The following is a 12,073-nucleotide window of genomic DNA, read 5'->3' as shown; positions in this document are numbered from 1 at the left end:
GTTAAGATTTTAGGGCTTTGGTTGGCTGTTGTGCAGTCTTTTTCTTTTGAGTATAGAAGGAACAGATGGTAAAAAGATCTCTTCCTAGTTTCACTGCCTGTCAAACAGATTCCTTCCCCTAGAAACTGTTTCTGCCAATCATTTTTGCTTCTGTGCATGCAGCCTCTAACTTTCATAATACACCAAATAGGTTCCTTTTAGCTTCTGACTGTGGCTTCTCTCTGGGAAACTCTGGGTGAATTTAGCAATGCTTAAGTTTTTTGTGAAGTTGACTGCTTCAAATTGGGTTTCTTTTGCTGTAGAAAATCAGTAGGTTTTTGGGGGGAGCTGTGCAATGGTCTATGGTGTAAATTGTATGCACTTGGCTGACTGGAAGCATCTTATGTAACGGCTAAGATTATGGGCATGTTTCCTGCTTAAACCAAGTGACATGAAGTTCTCTATTTTTTTCTCTGGGGTTTGGACAGGAGATTTATTGGAAATCTTTTATTTGTGTAAAATATGAAATCTGGACTGCTCTTTGTTCTGTAACATAGAAAAGGTGTGTCACTTAAGTAATTTCCCAGCTATTTTCTCTCTTCATAAAGATTGTTTTTCAAATGAACAGCCATTAAGAATAAGAATATTAGGGCCTGACCATTGTATTAGCCATTGAAATTGCTGGAAATGAAGAAATTCTGTGAAATCTTGGCATTTTCTGAACGTGCCCTTACAACAGACCTTGCTCTAAAATATAGAAGTTCGCTCCCATCATGGATTATCCTGAAATTTATCTTGTAAGAAACCAGGATAGTGACAGTTGTTCTGATGAATTAATTTTTTCACTAAGGCTTGCAATGTCAGAAGAGTGTGAAATTTAAGTTTTAATTAAAAATACGCATAATAACTGTTGTAAAATAAACAGGAAATACGCCTTTTTAACGTATTCGTAGTTTCTCCTTCTTTGTTCAGACATGCTTATCTGAGAAATTTTCATCAGTATGTGTCAGTACAGAAAAAGATGTTTGCCAAATCAGGAAAATATTCTTCCCACTCTTTTCTTTTGCTGTGGTTTGACCAATTTGGATTCTTCACTTACACAGAAATGTCAGATGCTTAGACAGATTTGGATAATTGTCTCTTTTCTTAGAGTAAATTGCATTGCACAGTCAAAGCTGGGCCATTCATGATGTCATCTTGAAAATGCCCATCTCTGTGTGTCATTTCAGTGATTCATTTGAACTCTTTTTAGAATTGGAGCAAACAGATTTGTCAGAGATTTTTTTCTTTTCAAAGACAGTGTTCTTGTTACTACTTGATGAAAAACACAAGGTCTTTCTCTGTGTTGCTTTGCTCTTAAGATAATATAGAAGCGTGGTTTTAAATTATACTACTTTTGCCTGTGTTGAATTACTGAAGTAATTTTTAAAATGTTCCTTTTTTTATCTTTGGTATTGCTGGGAATTCACAGTAAATAATTAGAAGGATGAACAAACATGTAACAATTGTCCTGAAGATGCCTAGATCTTCTTGCAGCCACGTGTTCTGGGTGTGAACTGAGAAATCCTCCCAACTTGGTGCAGAGTTGGCAATAACTGTGCAGGTGTTGAGTGTTGCCCATATTATTACTCTTGTACTCTACCAAGGACACACATTCAACCACAGTGTTTCCCTTTCCATACTAGTGGCAGCAGAAGCTTGATTCTTCAAATTGAACTGGGATAGTGTCCCTGGGTAGCTGGTAGTGCAGCAGTTGAATTCTGTCTTGGTCAAATGGAAGTTCATCCTACTGCATCAGCTCCAGCAACTGTCTTTTAATAGTTGCTTTAGGCAGGAGTGAAAAGTTGTGACTGCGGACAAGCGAGCAAAGAACAAGTCAGAGGAGATCAAATACCTTACTGGGGGTGTTGAGTACTTCTTTCCAAGTGTCCCTATAACTCTTACTATTTCAGCTTTCAAGTTCATAGAACATTAATGATTATTTTTTACTTTAGTATTACATTGGAGTAGTTAAAGGACAACGTTGTGGGTATTTGTTTAATTTGTTAATACTTTGAAACCTCTTTTCATTTTTAAGACTTTCTGCTTATTCTTTGTAATTTAATAGCCTCACATCAAAGATATTGCTGTGCTCTCTTATTTTCATAATACAAAGTTTAAGCAGATCAGCAATTGAGTTAAAGATGTCCAGGGAAGGCTAAGGTGCCCATAGGATTTGGGTAAGATGATTCAGGTGTCTTCTCCATGTTAGTAGGTAGTTAACATATGCAATCCTTTGGTATTAAAAGTTTTTCTTAGAAGCTGGCTCTTCAAATCAGATCATAAATCTACCATTTCTTCTAGATGAGTTTGAAATTGAAACACTGCATGTAATCTTTCAGAGAATTGCCCCATTCCCTATGTTTTTTGTAGTAACATAATTAGAACAAGGCATGTAATCCTGCAGTACCTGAGAACTTGGAAATTAGTTCTGCTTTTCTATCTCTGTTTTTTTCTTGTTTGCTCTTGACTCTTCTTCCTTTGTTGTTACAGAAATTAGTGTATGACGTGCATACATTGCTGTCTGTAGATTGGAAACAGACTAGATGGCAGGCACAGGCTTCTCAGGGAAAGAGCAACAGTAAACAAAGTCTTTATATAGTTTCAGCCACTCAAAATGTGAGGTTTAACTCTTCTCTAAGCAGTGATCTGGTACACTTGCTAGACACTGAGCTCACAGCAGCCACTGCTGAGGCATGTAGCATGTTACAGCCCCAGGTCATGAGGAAACAGAGTTCATTATTGTTCCACAGAGTGACATTTTTTTTTTCTTTATGGTATGTCCTTACTCTTTACCTGCTGGGATGATTCTGCAGGGTTGCCAAAATTTATTTGGTAGACACCATCTTTCATTTGCATATGGATTTCTGTAGGACTTTCCCATATTCAAAGTCTTTGAAGTGCTTTTTTTAGTGTGTGCTTGTTGATAGCTGTGATGCTAGTTTTTGTTACTATTAAAGCTCTAGTTTATTAATGGTAGATGCTTGTCACTTGAAGCATGCTTTGAACCCAGGCATGTATCAGCATACAGAGTACCCTTCAACATCTATTTTTGAAAGTTTTTTAAATAAATAACAAGCTGAAATTAAACCCAAGGGAAATGCTTAAACCTGGCTAATAGAATCATTTAAAAAAGGAGCATTTCTTTTTATTTGCCTCATGTCCTGTTCATTTTTCATAAATACAATATTTTTTATACAATGACCACAAGGTTTTTTTACAATGTATTTCAAAATTATTGTATGATTTAGATTCATAAAGATGTAAAAGCTAGGGAAGCTGAGGTGCAAATGCAACTCTGCTAAACAGATGAGTGTTGAAACTGAAATAGACTCTTCTTAAATCACAGCGAGAATTGTTAAACACGCTGTATCTCCATTAAGAGAACATTTGCATGGTACAGAGGACGATGGGGTCTCTTTTTGAGTAACAATCACTGTAAAAGCTCGAGAAAGCAAAAAAAATGGCAATTTATACAGCAGTAGATCAAAGTCTGCCGCTTCTGGGTTTTTTGGAGTTCCGTTGCTGAGCATTTATTGCCAAGCTCCACTAACTGTCACCAGTCAAGTGGCTAAATTCAATGGATGGCAGAAATTTCCTTAATAAAAAGTAACGTAATAAAGAGCACTAGACACACATTTTAAATGCATTGAGGCAGTATGGATGGTTCGGGAAAGAGGCACGAGCAGGATCACAGAATTATCAGCTGGAGGCAGTGTTGGCTTTTTGAAGAAGAGCACCAGCAACAAATCTCCAGCACTCAGACTGAACATCTTAGAGGAATTTTCTTCTAGAAAGATTCCCATGACTTTTTGTTCAGCAACTGTTTCTTTTCAACATGGTCACGTTTCTTAGACGAATAAAATCAAACAAGTTCTTAGTGATGAAGGATGGAAGAGCAAGGTATTGGTTGAGCTATGGTGTTATAGACAATGCATCTGATGTCTTTCAGAGCACTGATACATTCAGAAAACTCTGCATCTCTTCCAGTTTGTGATCCTGATGATCCTGTGCTTATGCCTTAATTCTGTGTGTTACAGATATTTGCCGTATGTATTTTAACTGTGTGTGTTTCACTGTAATTTTCCTAGGAAAAATTGCTTCACTATCCATCCTATTACAAACTTTTTCAGGAATGCATCCTTGGTGGATGCTGAGACTGTACATTGCTTTTGGCTTGCACTGGGATGTGTTCTGCACTTGCTGAAGCTTAAGGTTTATGTTTTTGTCTTAGGAATCTACAGGTGTATTGTTGGCATTAGGGCTTTTATATTCCTTGTTGTAAATGATAAGTGATAGCATAAGATACTAAAGGAGTACAGGCTGGTCATTTATTTGTGCCTGGTTCTGGTAGTTATAAAGGTAGTAAAGGATGAAGACTTTATACACTTTGCTTGTTCTGTCAAAAAAAATTTGCAAGCAGTAAATTTACTGTGTTTAATCTATTAAATTGTGAAGTTAAGAAAATCTGTAACTGAATATATCTTTCAGATACATCATGCTGTAAGATAAATTGAGTTTTGGTACATACAGAAAGCTTGAACATCCCAGAACATGGGCTGTTTGCATAGTCTCTAAGGCTGATGTTGATTTTTTTTTTTTAAAGCATTTCAGAATGGAGTTTTACTGAATTGCAGGTGCACAGAAGTGCAGGTAACTTGGCCTGAGTTACAACCATTATAGCTATGATAAATAAAACTTCAGCAGAATTCTCTTGAAGTATAATTTCCATGGCAATATAGAAATATATAGAAATGTATGATGTCTTTGAAATACCAGAGACTGATCTTCAAACATGCAGGTCAGAGCAGGGTATGCACTGGTCCTGGAGATCTTGTTTTATAATTGGTATAGTATTAAACAATAACTGATGATAATGAGATTTAAAGTGTTATCTAATCAAATCAATTTTCCAATTAATTAAGTTTTTAGCCTTTTAAGAATCAAAATCACTGCAACTGATCAGAATTTCTTGGGGACAGTTCCATGAAGGTGGAGAAGCTTTAACTGATGTTTATTCACAAGCTGCTGTTACTCATGGATTATTCTGGGTGATCATTCTAACCATTAGCTTTGCAGGTGAATATTGAAAGATCTGGTGCTACAGAATCAGTTTTGGTTATATCCAGGATTTAGAGGCAAAATGACTAAAATTGGGAGCAATGGGAGCACATGAAGGGGGAAAAAATCCAATCTGGCTGTGATTGCTGTGTGTCTTGCATTCTGAAAAGTCAGAATGTTGCTTTTAATTAGAATGTGCCCTTCATTGTACTGTACTAGTTCTACATTCACATGCAGAACAATTGATACATATTTTTGATATGTTAGTAGACAACAGTTTTGTTGTAGTAAAGATTTTGTAAACCTTAGTTGTGTATTTTAAAAATGGCTGCTTTTTCACTAATAGTATTGGCAATAATAGAATAAAAATGTTTTAGTAACAATATTATTAGGAAAACTGAAATAAATAGGCTGTTAGGAACCAAAGCCTGTTTCTGACTGGTAAGATACAGTTGGGTGCGCTCTACATAGGAGTTCTGGCTAGGTGAGCATTTAGTATTTAGGTGTTTACAAATGATGCTTTTCTGAAACCTAATGGAAATCTCCCTGATTTTCTGCAATTTTTGCTTTAGTTTTAGTAGTACATATTTTGGACTGTTGCAAATAATAAGGCTGATTTTTTTAAGTTCTTGTTTTGCCTGATAATTTAAAATTAATTTTTAATATTAACAGTTTTGCTTATCACTTCAAGTGTTTATTTCTTGCTTTATAACTTGTAGGCCTCCAATAGTCAAGCATCGCCACAATCTGCTACCACACCAAGGATGGAAAGTACTACAGGAACCGCAATTGCTACCTCTTCAAGAACTCCTCCATCACTCAGTCTTCAGGGTCCCCTGTGTCCTCCTGTGTGTCCCCCAGCTCCATTAGAAGAATTGTCTCCAGACAGCATTGATGCTCATACGTTTGATTTTGAAACCATTGCCCATCCGAACTTGGAGCAAGCTCTTAAGCAAGGATCATTAGACTTGGATTCATTAGCAGAAAGTCCAGAATCTGACTTTATGTCAGCAGTAAATGAATTTGTAATAGAAGAAAATCCAGTGTCTCCTAATGTAATAAGTGACCCACAAAGCCCGGAAATGATGGTGGAATCTCTTTATTCTTCAGTTATCAATGCAATAGACAGTAGACGTATGCAAGATACAAGTTCTTGTGTAAAGGATGTTTCAGCAGAAAATGCTTCTCTCAGTGTTTGTGTGGAGAAGTGTAGGGTTATTGCTCAAGACTCAAAGATACATTTAAGAGGTATAAAGGAAGATCTCTGCCATTTCAGAACACTTGTACAAAAAGAACAGTGTGACTTTTCTAATTCTTTAAAATGTACTTCCTTAGAAATAGTAAATACAATTGAGAAGGTAAAACTTTCACTTGAAAAAACACTAAATGATAAACATCAAAATGAATTACAATGTTTGAAAAGTGAATATGAAACTAAAATTAATAAATTATTGGAGGATGGTGAAGAAAATAAAAAGAAAATCAAAAAGTTAAAAGGTGACCTGTTAGGCCTTGAGGAAGTTCTTCAGACTAAGAACAATGAATTTGCAATAGTAAAGAATGAGAAAGAAGCTGTCGTTTGCCTTCAGAATGAAAAAGACCAGAAATTACTTGAATTGGAATGCCAAATGGAGACACAAAATTCTGAAATTAAGGAACTAAGACAGTCACGTGAAATAGTACTTGAAGACTTGAAAAAACTTCATGTTGAAAACAAGGAGAAACTACAACTCCTGAGGGCAGAACTTGAGAGTTTAGAGCAAAGCCATTTAAAAGAACTGGAAAGCAACCTACAAGCCAGGCATTTACAGGAATTTGAGAAGGTCGTAGCTGAGCACAAGGACTGTTTGGATAAATTAAAAAAAGAGAACCAGCATAGACTTGAACAAATGCAGGAATCTCATGAAGTAGTTATGCAAGAGAAACAACAACAAGTAGAAGAGTTACAGCTCAAGGTTTCAGATCTGTCTGATTTGAGGTGCAAATTAGAAGTTGAACTTGCCCTGAAAGAGGCAGAAACTGATGAAATGAAGCTTCTTTTGGAAGAAAGCAGAAACCAGCAACAAGAGACCTTAAGATCTCAAATTGACAAGGAAACTGAAAGCTTAAAAAAGGAGATAGATAAATTAAACAATAAAATACAAATTAGCAGTGATGAATATCAAGTGGGCTTATCAGAACTAAGGACTCTGATGACAATTGAGAAAGATCAGTGTATTTCTGAGCTAGTAAATAGATATGAAGAAGAATCAAATTTGCTTAGAACTGAATTAAATAAAGTAACGCTTCTTCATCAAAAAACTGCTGAGGCAGGAAAAAGACTTTCAGAGCAAATAACAGAACTACAAAGTAAGTTAGAGTTGGAAACGAGTGCCCTAGAGAAGGAAAAAACAGAAAAGTTGTCTCTCTGTGAGCAGCAGGAAAAATACGAAGCTATTATCCATAAGCTAAAGGAAGAGAAAGAACTGTTAGTATCTAACCAAGAGCAAGACAGGCAGTTGCTCATTCAGAAGCTCAATTGTGAAAAAGAGGATGCAGTACAAACTGCTTGTAAAGAGTTTGAATTACAGAGGGAAGCAGCTGAAAAAGGGCTTTTGGACAGAATACAACAACTTGAGATGCAAGTGAATCGGAGGTACTGTAAGAATTAAGTTACTGTGTTTTCCTAGTATTTTAAAGTAGTCAGTGTAGTATATTCATGACACACTATCCAGTAAGTAAAACCTCTGTATTTTAATAGTGATTATCTGTATTGGTTTCTATACAAGTTACTTTCATTTTCCAGGTAGTGATGTTCCCATGGCTGTAGTTAATCTCAAAGACTGTAAAATATGTAACACAGTATTATTTTGAGACAGCAGTGAAGGTTTGTTCTATTTCATTCTTTTAATGTTACATTGAAGGAGTGTTTCCACAATAGCAAGTTACTTGAAATTCTGATTTTGCTGGTCTCAGCCCCTCTCTCCTTTCCCATCCTTGCTCTGCTCTTGGCACTGTGAGAACATGCAGTGGCTGGCTTTTAGGTTAGCCTGATAACTTTCTTTACTGGCTAGCTGTACACCAGGCTAGTGATATTGGTGGCATGAAAACCTGTGTGGGAATTTATACAGGATTGACTGAGAACTGTGCCATGGTTACATGGACTTCCATTGACTTTGCTGCCCCACGTACATATTTTAGGGTCTTCCGTTTGAGCTTCATAATGAAACACAAGGGTGCAACATAATCTTAAAGAACGTCCTAACATCATTGTTTTTCTTCATTAATTTCTGCAGAGATTTTCCATTTTAGAAAGAAAAATACATTTTTCCCTTGCCAAGAATGCATAGAATTATTCTTTCTGTGTCCTCTTATGTACTTAGCAGTTTGTAATGCCTGCCAGCAGCCTAGATGATGAAGTTATAGAATGGAAATAGTAGAATTTTTTAATGTGACCAATGCTTAGTAACAAATTTTTTTTTTAAATGCTAGCATTTGTCATTTATGTTCTTGTAGTATGAATCAATGCAGCCGATAGATCTGGTTTGTAAAACATTTTAATAGAGGAACTTTTTCCCAGGTATTAGGCTATACCAGGTATGTGAAATGGGAAAAGATCAATAAGGTGGACAGAATCGGCATAAAAGCAAGAATACTTCAAAAAATGAGTACAGACTTCAGTTAGCTTTTAACTTTTGAATATCAATGTAATGTTAAACAAAAAAAGGTAGGAGAGGGGTGGTCATGCAGAGTCCCACAGCATAGTCCAAGGGAAATGGGAATATCTGCTTCACTGAAATTGTCTGCTACCTCAGGATTTTCACATGGGCGCAAATCCATCGTTATATGATGTTGTTTTAGTGTCTATGTTTGCATGTCAGTGTATGAAAAAACGCATCAAGATAATATGGCTTCTTTGAATTAAGATCGGGATATAATGAAACTTAAGAACAGCCCTTCTTAATTGAAGAAAATATTTACTTAATGATATATGGTGAAATGGGAAGAAAAATGATAAATTCTGTGTTTTTCCTTTTCTGTGTATTAACGCATTGTAGAAATTTGAAGAACTTGACTCAACAGGAAAAAGATGTAGCTGTGTCATCAGACTTTTTAAAATCCACCTACACTTAAATTTGAACTTTTGAGCACAGCTGCATGTATTCTTATCCAAACTGGATAAAACAGAATGTATTTCAAAGAAATACTATCTGCTTCAATCTAAAGAAATGCTGTTAGTTTGTTACAAGTTCTGCCAAGTAATTTAATTTTTAGTGTGACATTGAAATACATTTTGCCTCCTAAGGCTTGTTTTTATGCCTTTATTCTGCTGTTAGTTTTTTTTCTCTAGGAATCAAGATATTCTATTGTTTTATCTCCAAAGGGCATACATGTTAAGTAAATCTGTCCTAATATTTCAAAGTCACTGTTTAGTTGTTTGATTTTTTGAATTCCTAAAACCCTAAGCTGTGTCAGTAACTTGAGTTGATTTGTTATCCTCACTCATTGTTTAGCAGTTAACTTGTAATGGTAGAAAACAACTTTTATTTGGCATGTGACTATATGTTTGCCAGATAGGTGTTGTTTTCTGCAAGACTAATGTTACATTAGCCATTCAGAAGGTACAGACAGAGAAAGGGATTGTTAAATTTGACCTGGGTATTGCACTGGTGTCAAGAATTTAGTCTTTGAACTTCCATGAAAACTAAAAAAAAAATTTAGAGGCAACAAAGAAATGTTTGCTATCCATGCATTACCATGTTATAAAAATTAACGTGGTTTGGTGTGTCTGAAAATGAAGTAATTTTGATTAGGAAAGATAATAAAACTGCAATGCACTTGTAATTCTAGTTACTCTTTCTACACTGTGTAGTACTAGCCAACTGAAAGCCACAATTTCTTTAATGATTTGTTTTTAAGCAATTTGAAAGACTCTGCTGGTTAGTTAAAAGAGTTATAATACTGTAAAGTGTTAAAAGCGGAATAGGAATCCCAACTGCTTTGAAAACTGAATTACTGCTTTGGTATTTTCCAGCCACTTCTGTCAGACCATCATAAGTAGTGAAGCTTTTCCATAGAGCACGTGCTATCTCTCTCTCTCTTAGCTGGGCTTCATTTAGAAATAAACTGAAATTTAATCAAGCATGAAAATGTTTTCTCAGTGGCACAAAGAAAGATTTGCCTGAGTGTTTCATGACTTTCTTTTCCCTGCTTATCTTACTTCTGACTTCTAGAATGTCAAAGGCTTTTTAGCCACTCCAAGAACTTCAGCTGGCTTTCAGAACTCTTTTATTTAAAGCTTCTTATGGGCTTTTTGAGTGCTTAGCTGCTGCACAATAGTTTGTATATTCAGTATATGCCCATGTGGTAGAGCAGTAACAGTATTGTTAAGTACCTCCTTTGTCATAGAATAGTGCAAGTGTTTGCTTGCAAAGAAACCCCAATTTGAAGAGAGATGCTTTTAGTATCTTGAAAACAATAGACATTGTCACTGTTGCTGTAGTTGTTAAGACCTTTGCAGATTAAATATCTAACCCTACTGCCTGTTACAGTGATGAGATATAAAAACTGGTAATGTGGTAGCATCCTTTGCAGAACAGCAATATCCTTTACTTGGCTGTCATTTGCAGTCAGTAGTCCAGGCAGCCCATCTGAAAGGCAGATGATTCCTGTTTTGGTACAGTTCAGCTAAGAGCTTTGGGTCTAAATATGATTAATTTTAATGTCAGTATGGTTTAAGTATGATTCTGGTGCAGATGAATAATGGAAATTTAAATAATACATTTTTTCACAAATGTTGCCCAAGAAAGGGGTTTCTCTATTCTAAAGTTCTGCAGGGGGGATTCTTGATAACTCAAGCCAAAGCAGAGAAGAGTGCAGTTAGTTTTTTGCTTCAGTGCTGAAAAATATTAGGCCTATGTAACATTGTTTCAAAAGCCATTTAAGGTCATTATCCTTCCTGCCTCTGTGACTGCTTATGGTTTCCTTCACGATCATTAGTGCTGTCCTTCAGGTTCTACAGTCCAGAGTTTTGAATTTCACGTCTGGATTCCTTAACATCGGATTTACTGCTGAATTGTTTTCATTATGTGATAGTTCCGAAGGCTCTGCATTTTGACATACTAAGTATCTTCATGAAGTCAATCGTTGTTTGTTCTTTTTACCACTTTCCACACCTTCTGTTATGTTAGGAAAAAGTATAAACAAAAGTTCTGCCCTGCAACAAAGCTTCAAAGTTAAAGCCATTGTGCTACACTAAAAAAACGTAATGCCCAAGAGTAAGAATTGGTGAGATGTTCATGATTAAAAAGTAGAATTGAAGTTAGTAATGGCTTAATTGTAATACAGTACTTACTAAATATTTCAGAAATAATGTGTCAAAATAAACTTCTGACTTTTTGCGTGTGTGCTTATTTCATGTATTGTGGGGCTTGGTATATGCTGCAAATTTAAAGCCTAAACATTTTCTTTTAAGTCCTCCTGCTGAATCAACTGCTGAATCAAGCTTAGTTGCTGAACTTCAGGAGAAGCTTCAGGAAGAAAAAATGAAGTTCTTAGAGCAACTTGAAGAACAAGAGAAAAGAAAGAATGAAGAAATGCAGAACATCAGGACATCTCTCACTGCAGAGCAGCAGGTAAAGCTGATTTTTTAAAAATTATTTTTGCTCCCATGACAATTGTGTTCTTTTGGTGTTTTGAAGTTAGAGTAGCATTTTCTCTTTTGCTGTATAACACTTCCACATTCTAAGTTTATGTACTTATCTGAAGCCAGAATACAATGTGTCAATGGAATCAAACATTTAAGCATTAAAAAATAACCAAAGCAAAGAAACAAACCAAAAAAAACCCACTGAAAACAAACCAAAAGGCCAAGCCAATTATCAAACAACTGGCAATCCAGATTCAGTTTTTCTGATTTCTTTTGCTTAAATGCTTGGAATTTATATTCATTTATCTCTTTAACTGCAGAAAGATACCAGTTATTACAAAATTTGTGGACAACACTAAATTAATT

General features: G+C 35.6%; 1 protein-coding gene across 2 annotated transcripts in view; it reads left to right on the top strand.

Moving 5' to 3' along the window:
• RB1CC1 (RB1 inducible coiled-coil 1) overlaps positions 1-12,073 on the top strand; it is a 67,205-nt gene that overhangs the window by 42,562 nt on the left and 12,570 nt on the right. For both annotated transcript variants that reach the window (XM_048286401.1, XM_048286400.1), the window contains exons 15-16: positions 5,799-7,714; positions 11,534-11,693. In XM_048286401.1, the coding sequence (XP_048142358.1) occupies positions 5,799-7,714; positions 11,534-11,693 (2,076 nt within the window). The remainder of the gene's footprint in view (positions 1-5,798; positions 7,715-11,533; positions 11,694-12,073) is intronic.

The sequence above is a fragment of the Corvus hawaiiensis genome, chromosome 26 (genome assembly GCF_020740725.1).
Source record: "Corvus hawaiiensis isolate bCorHaw1 chromosome 26, bCorHaw1.pri.cur, whole genome shotgun sequence".
Taxonomy (NCBI): domain Eukaryota; kingdom Metazoa; phylum Chordata; class Aves; order Passeriformes; family Corvidae; genus Corvus; species Corvus hawaiiensis.
The sequence above is the reverse complement of the archived record's forward strand: the minus strand, read 5'-3'. Positions and strand labels throughout refer to the sequence as shown.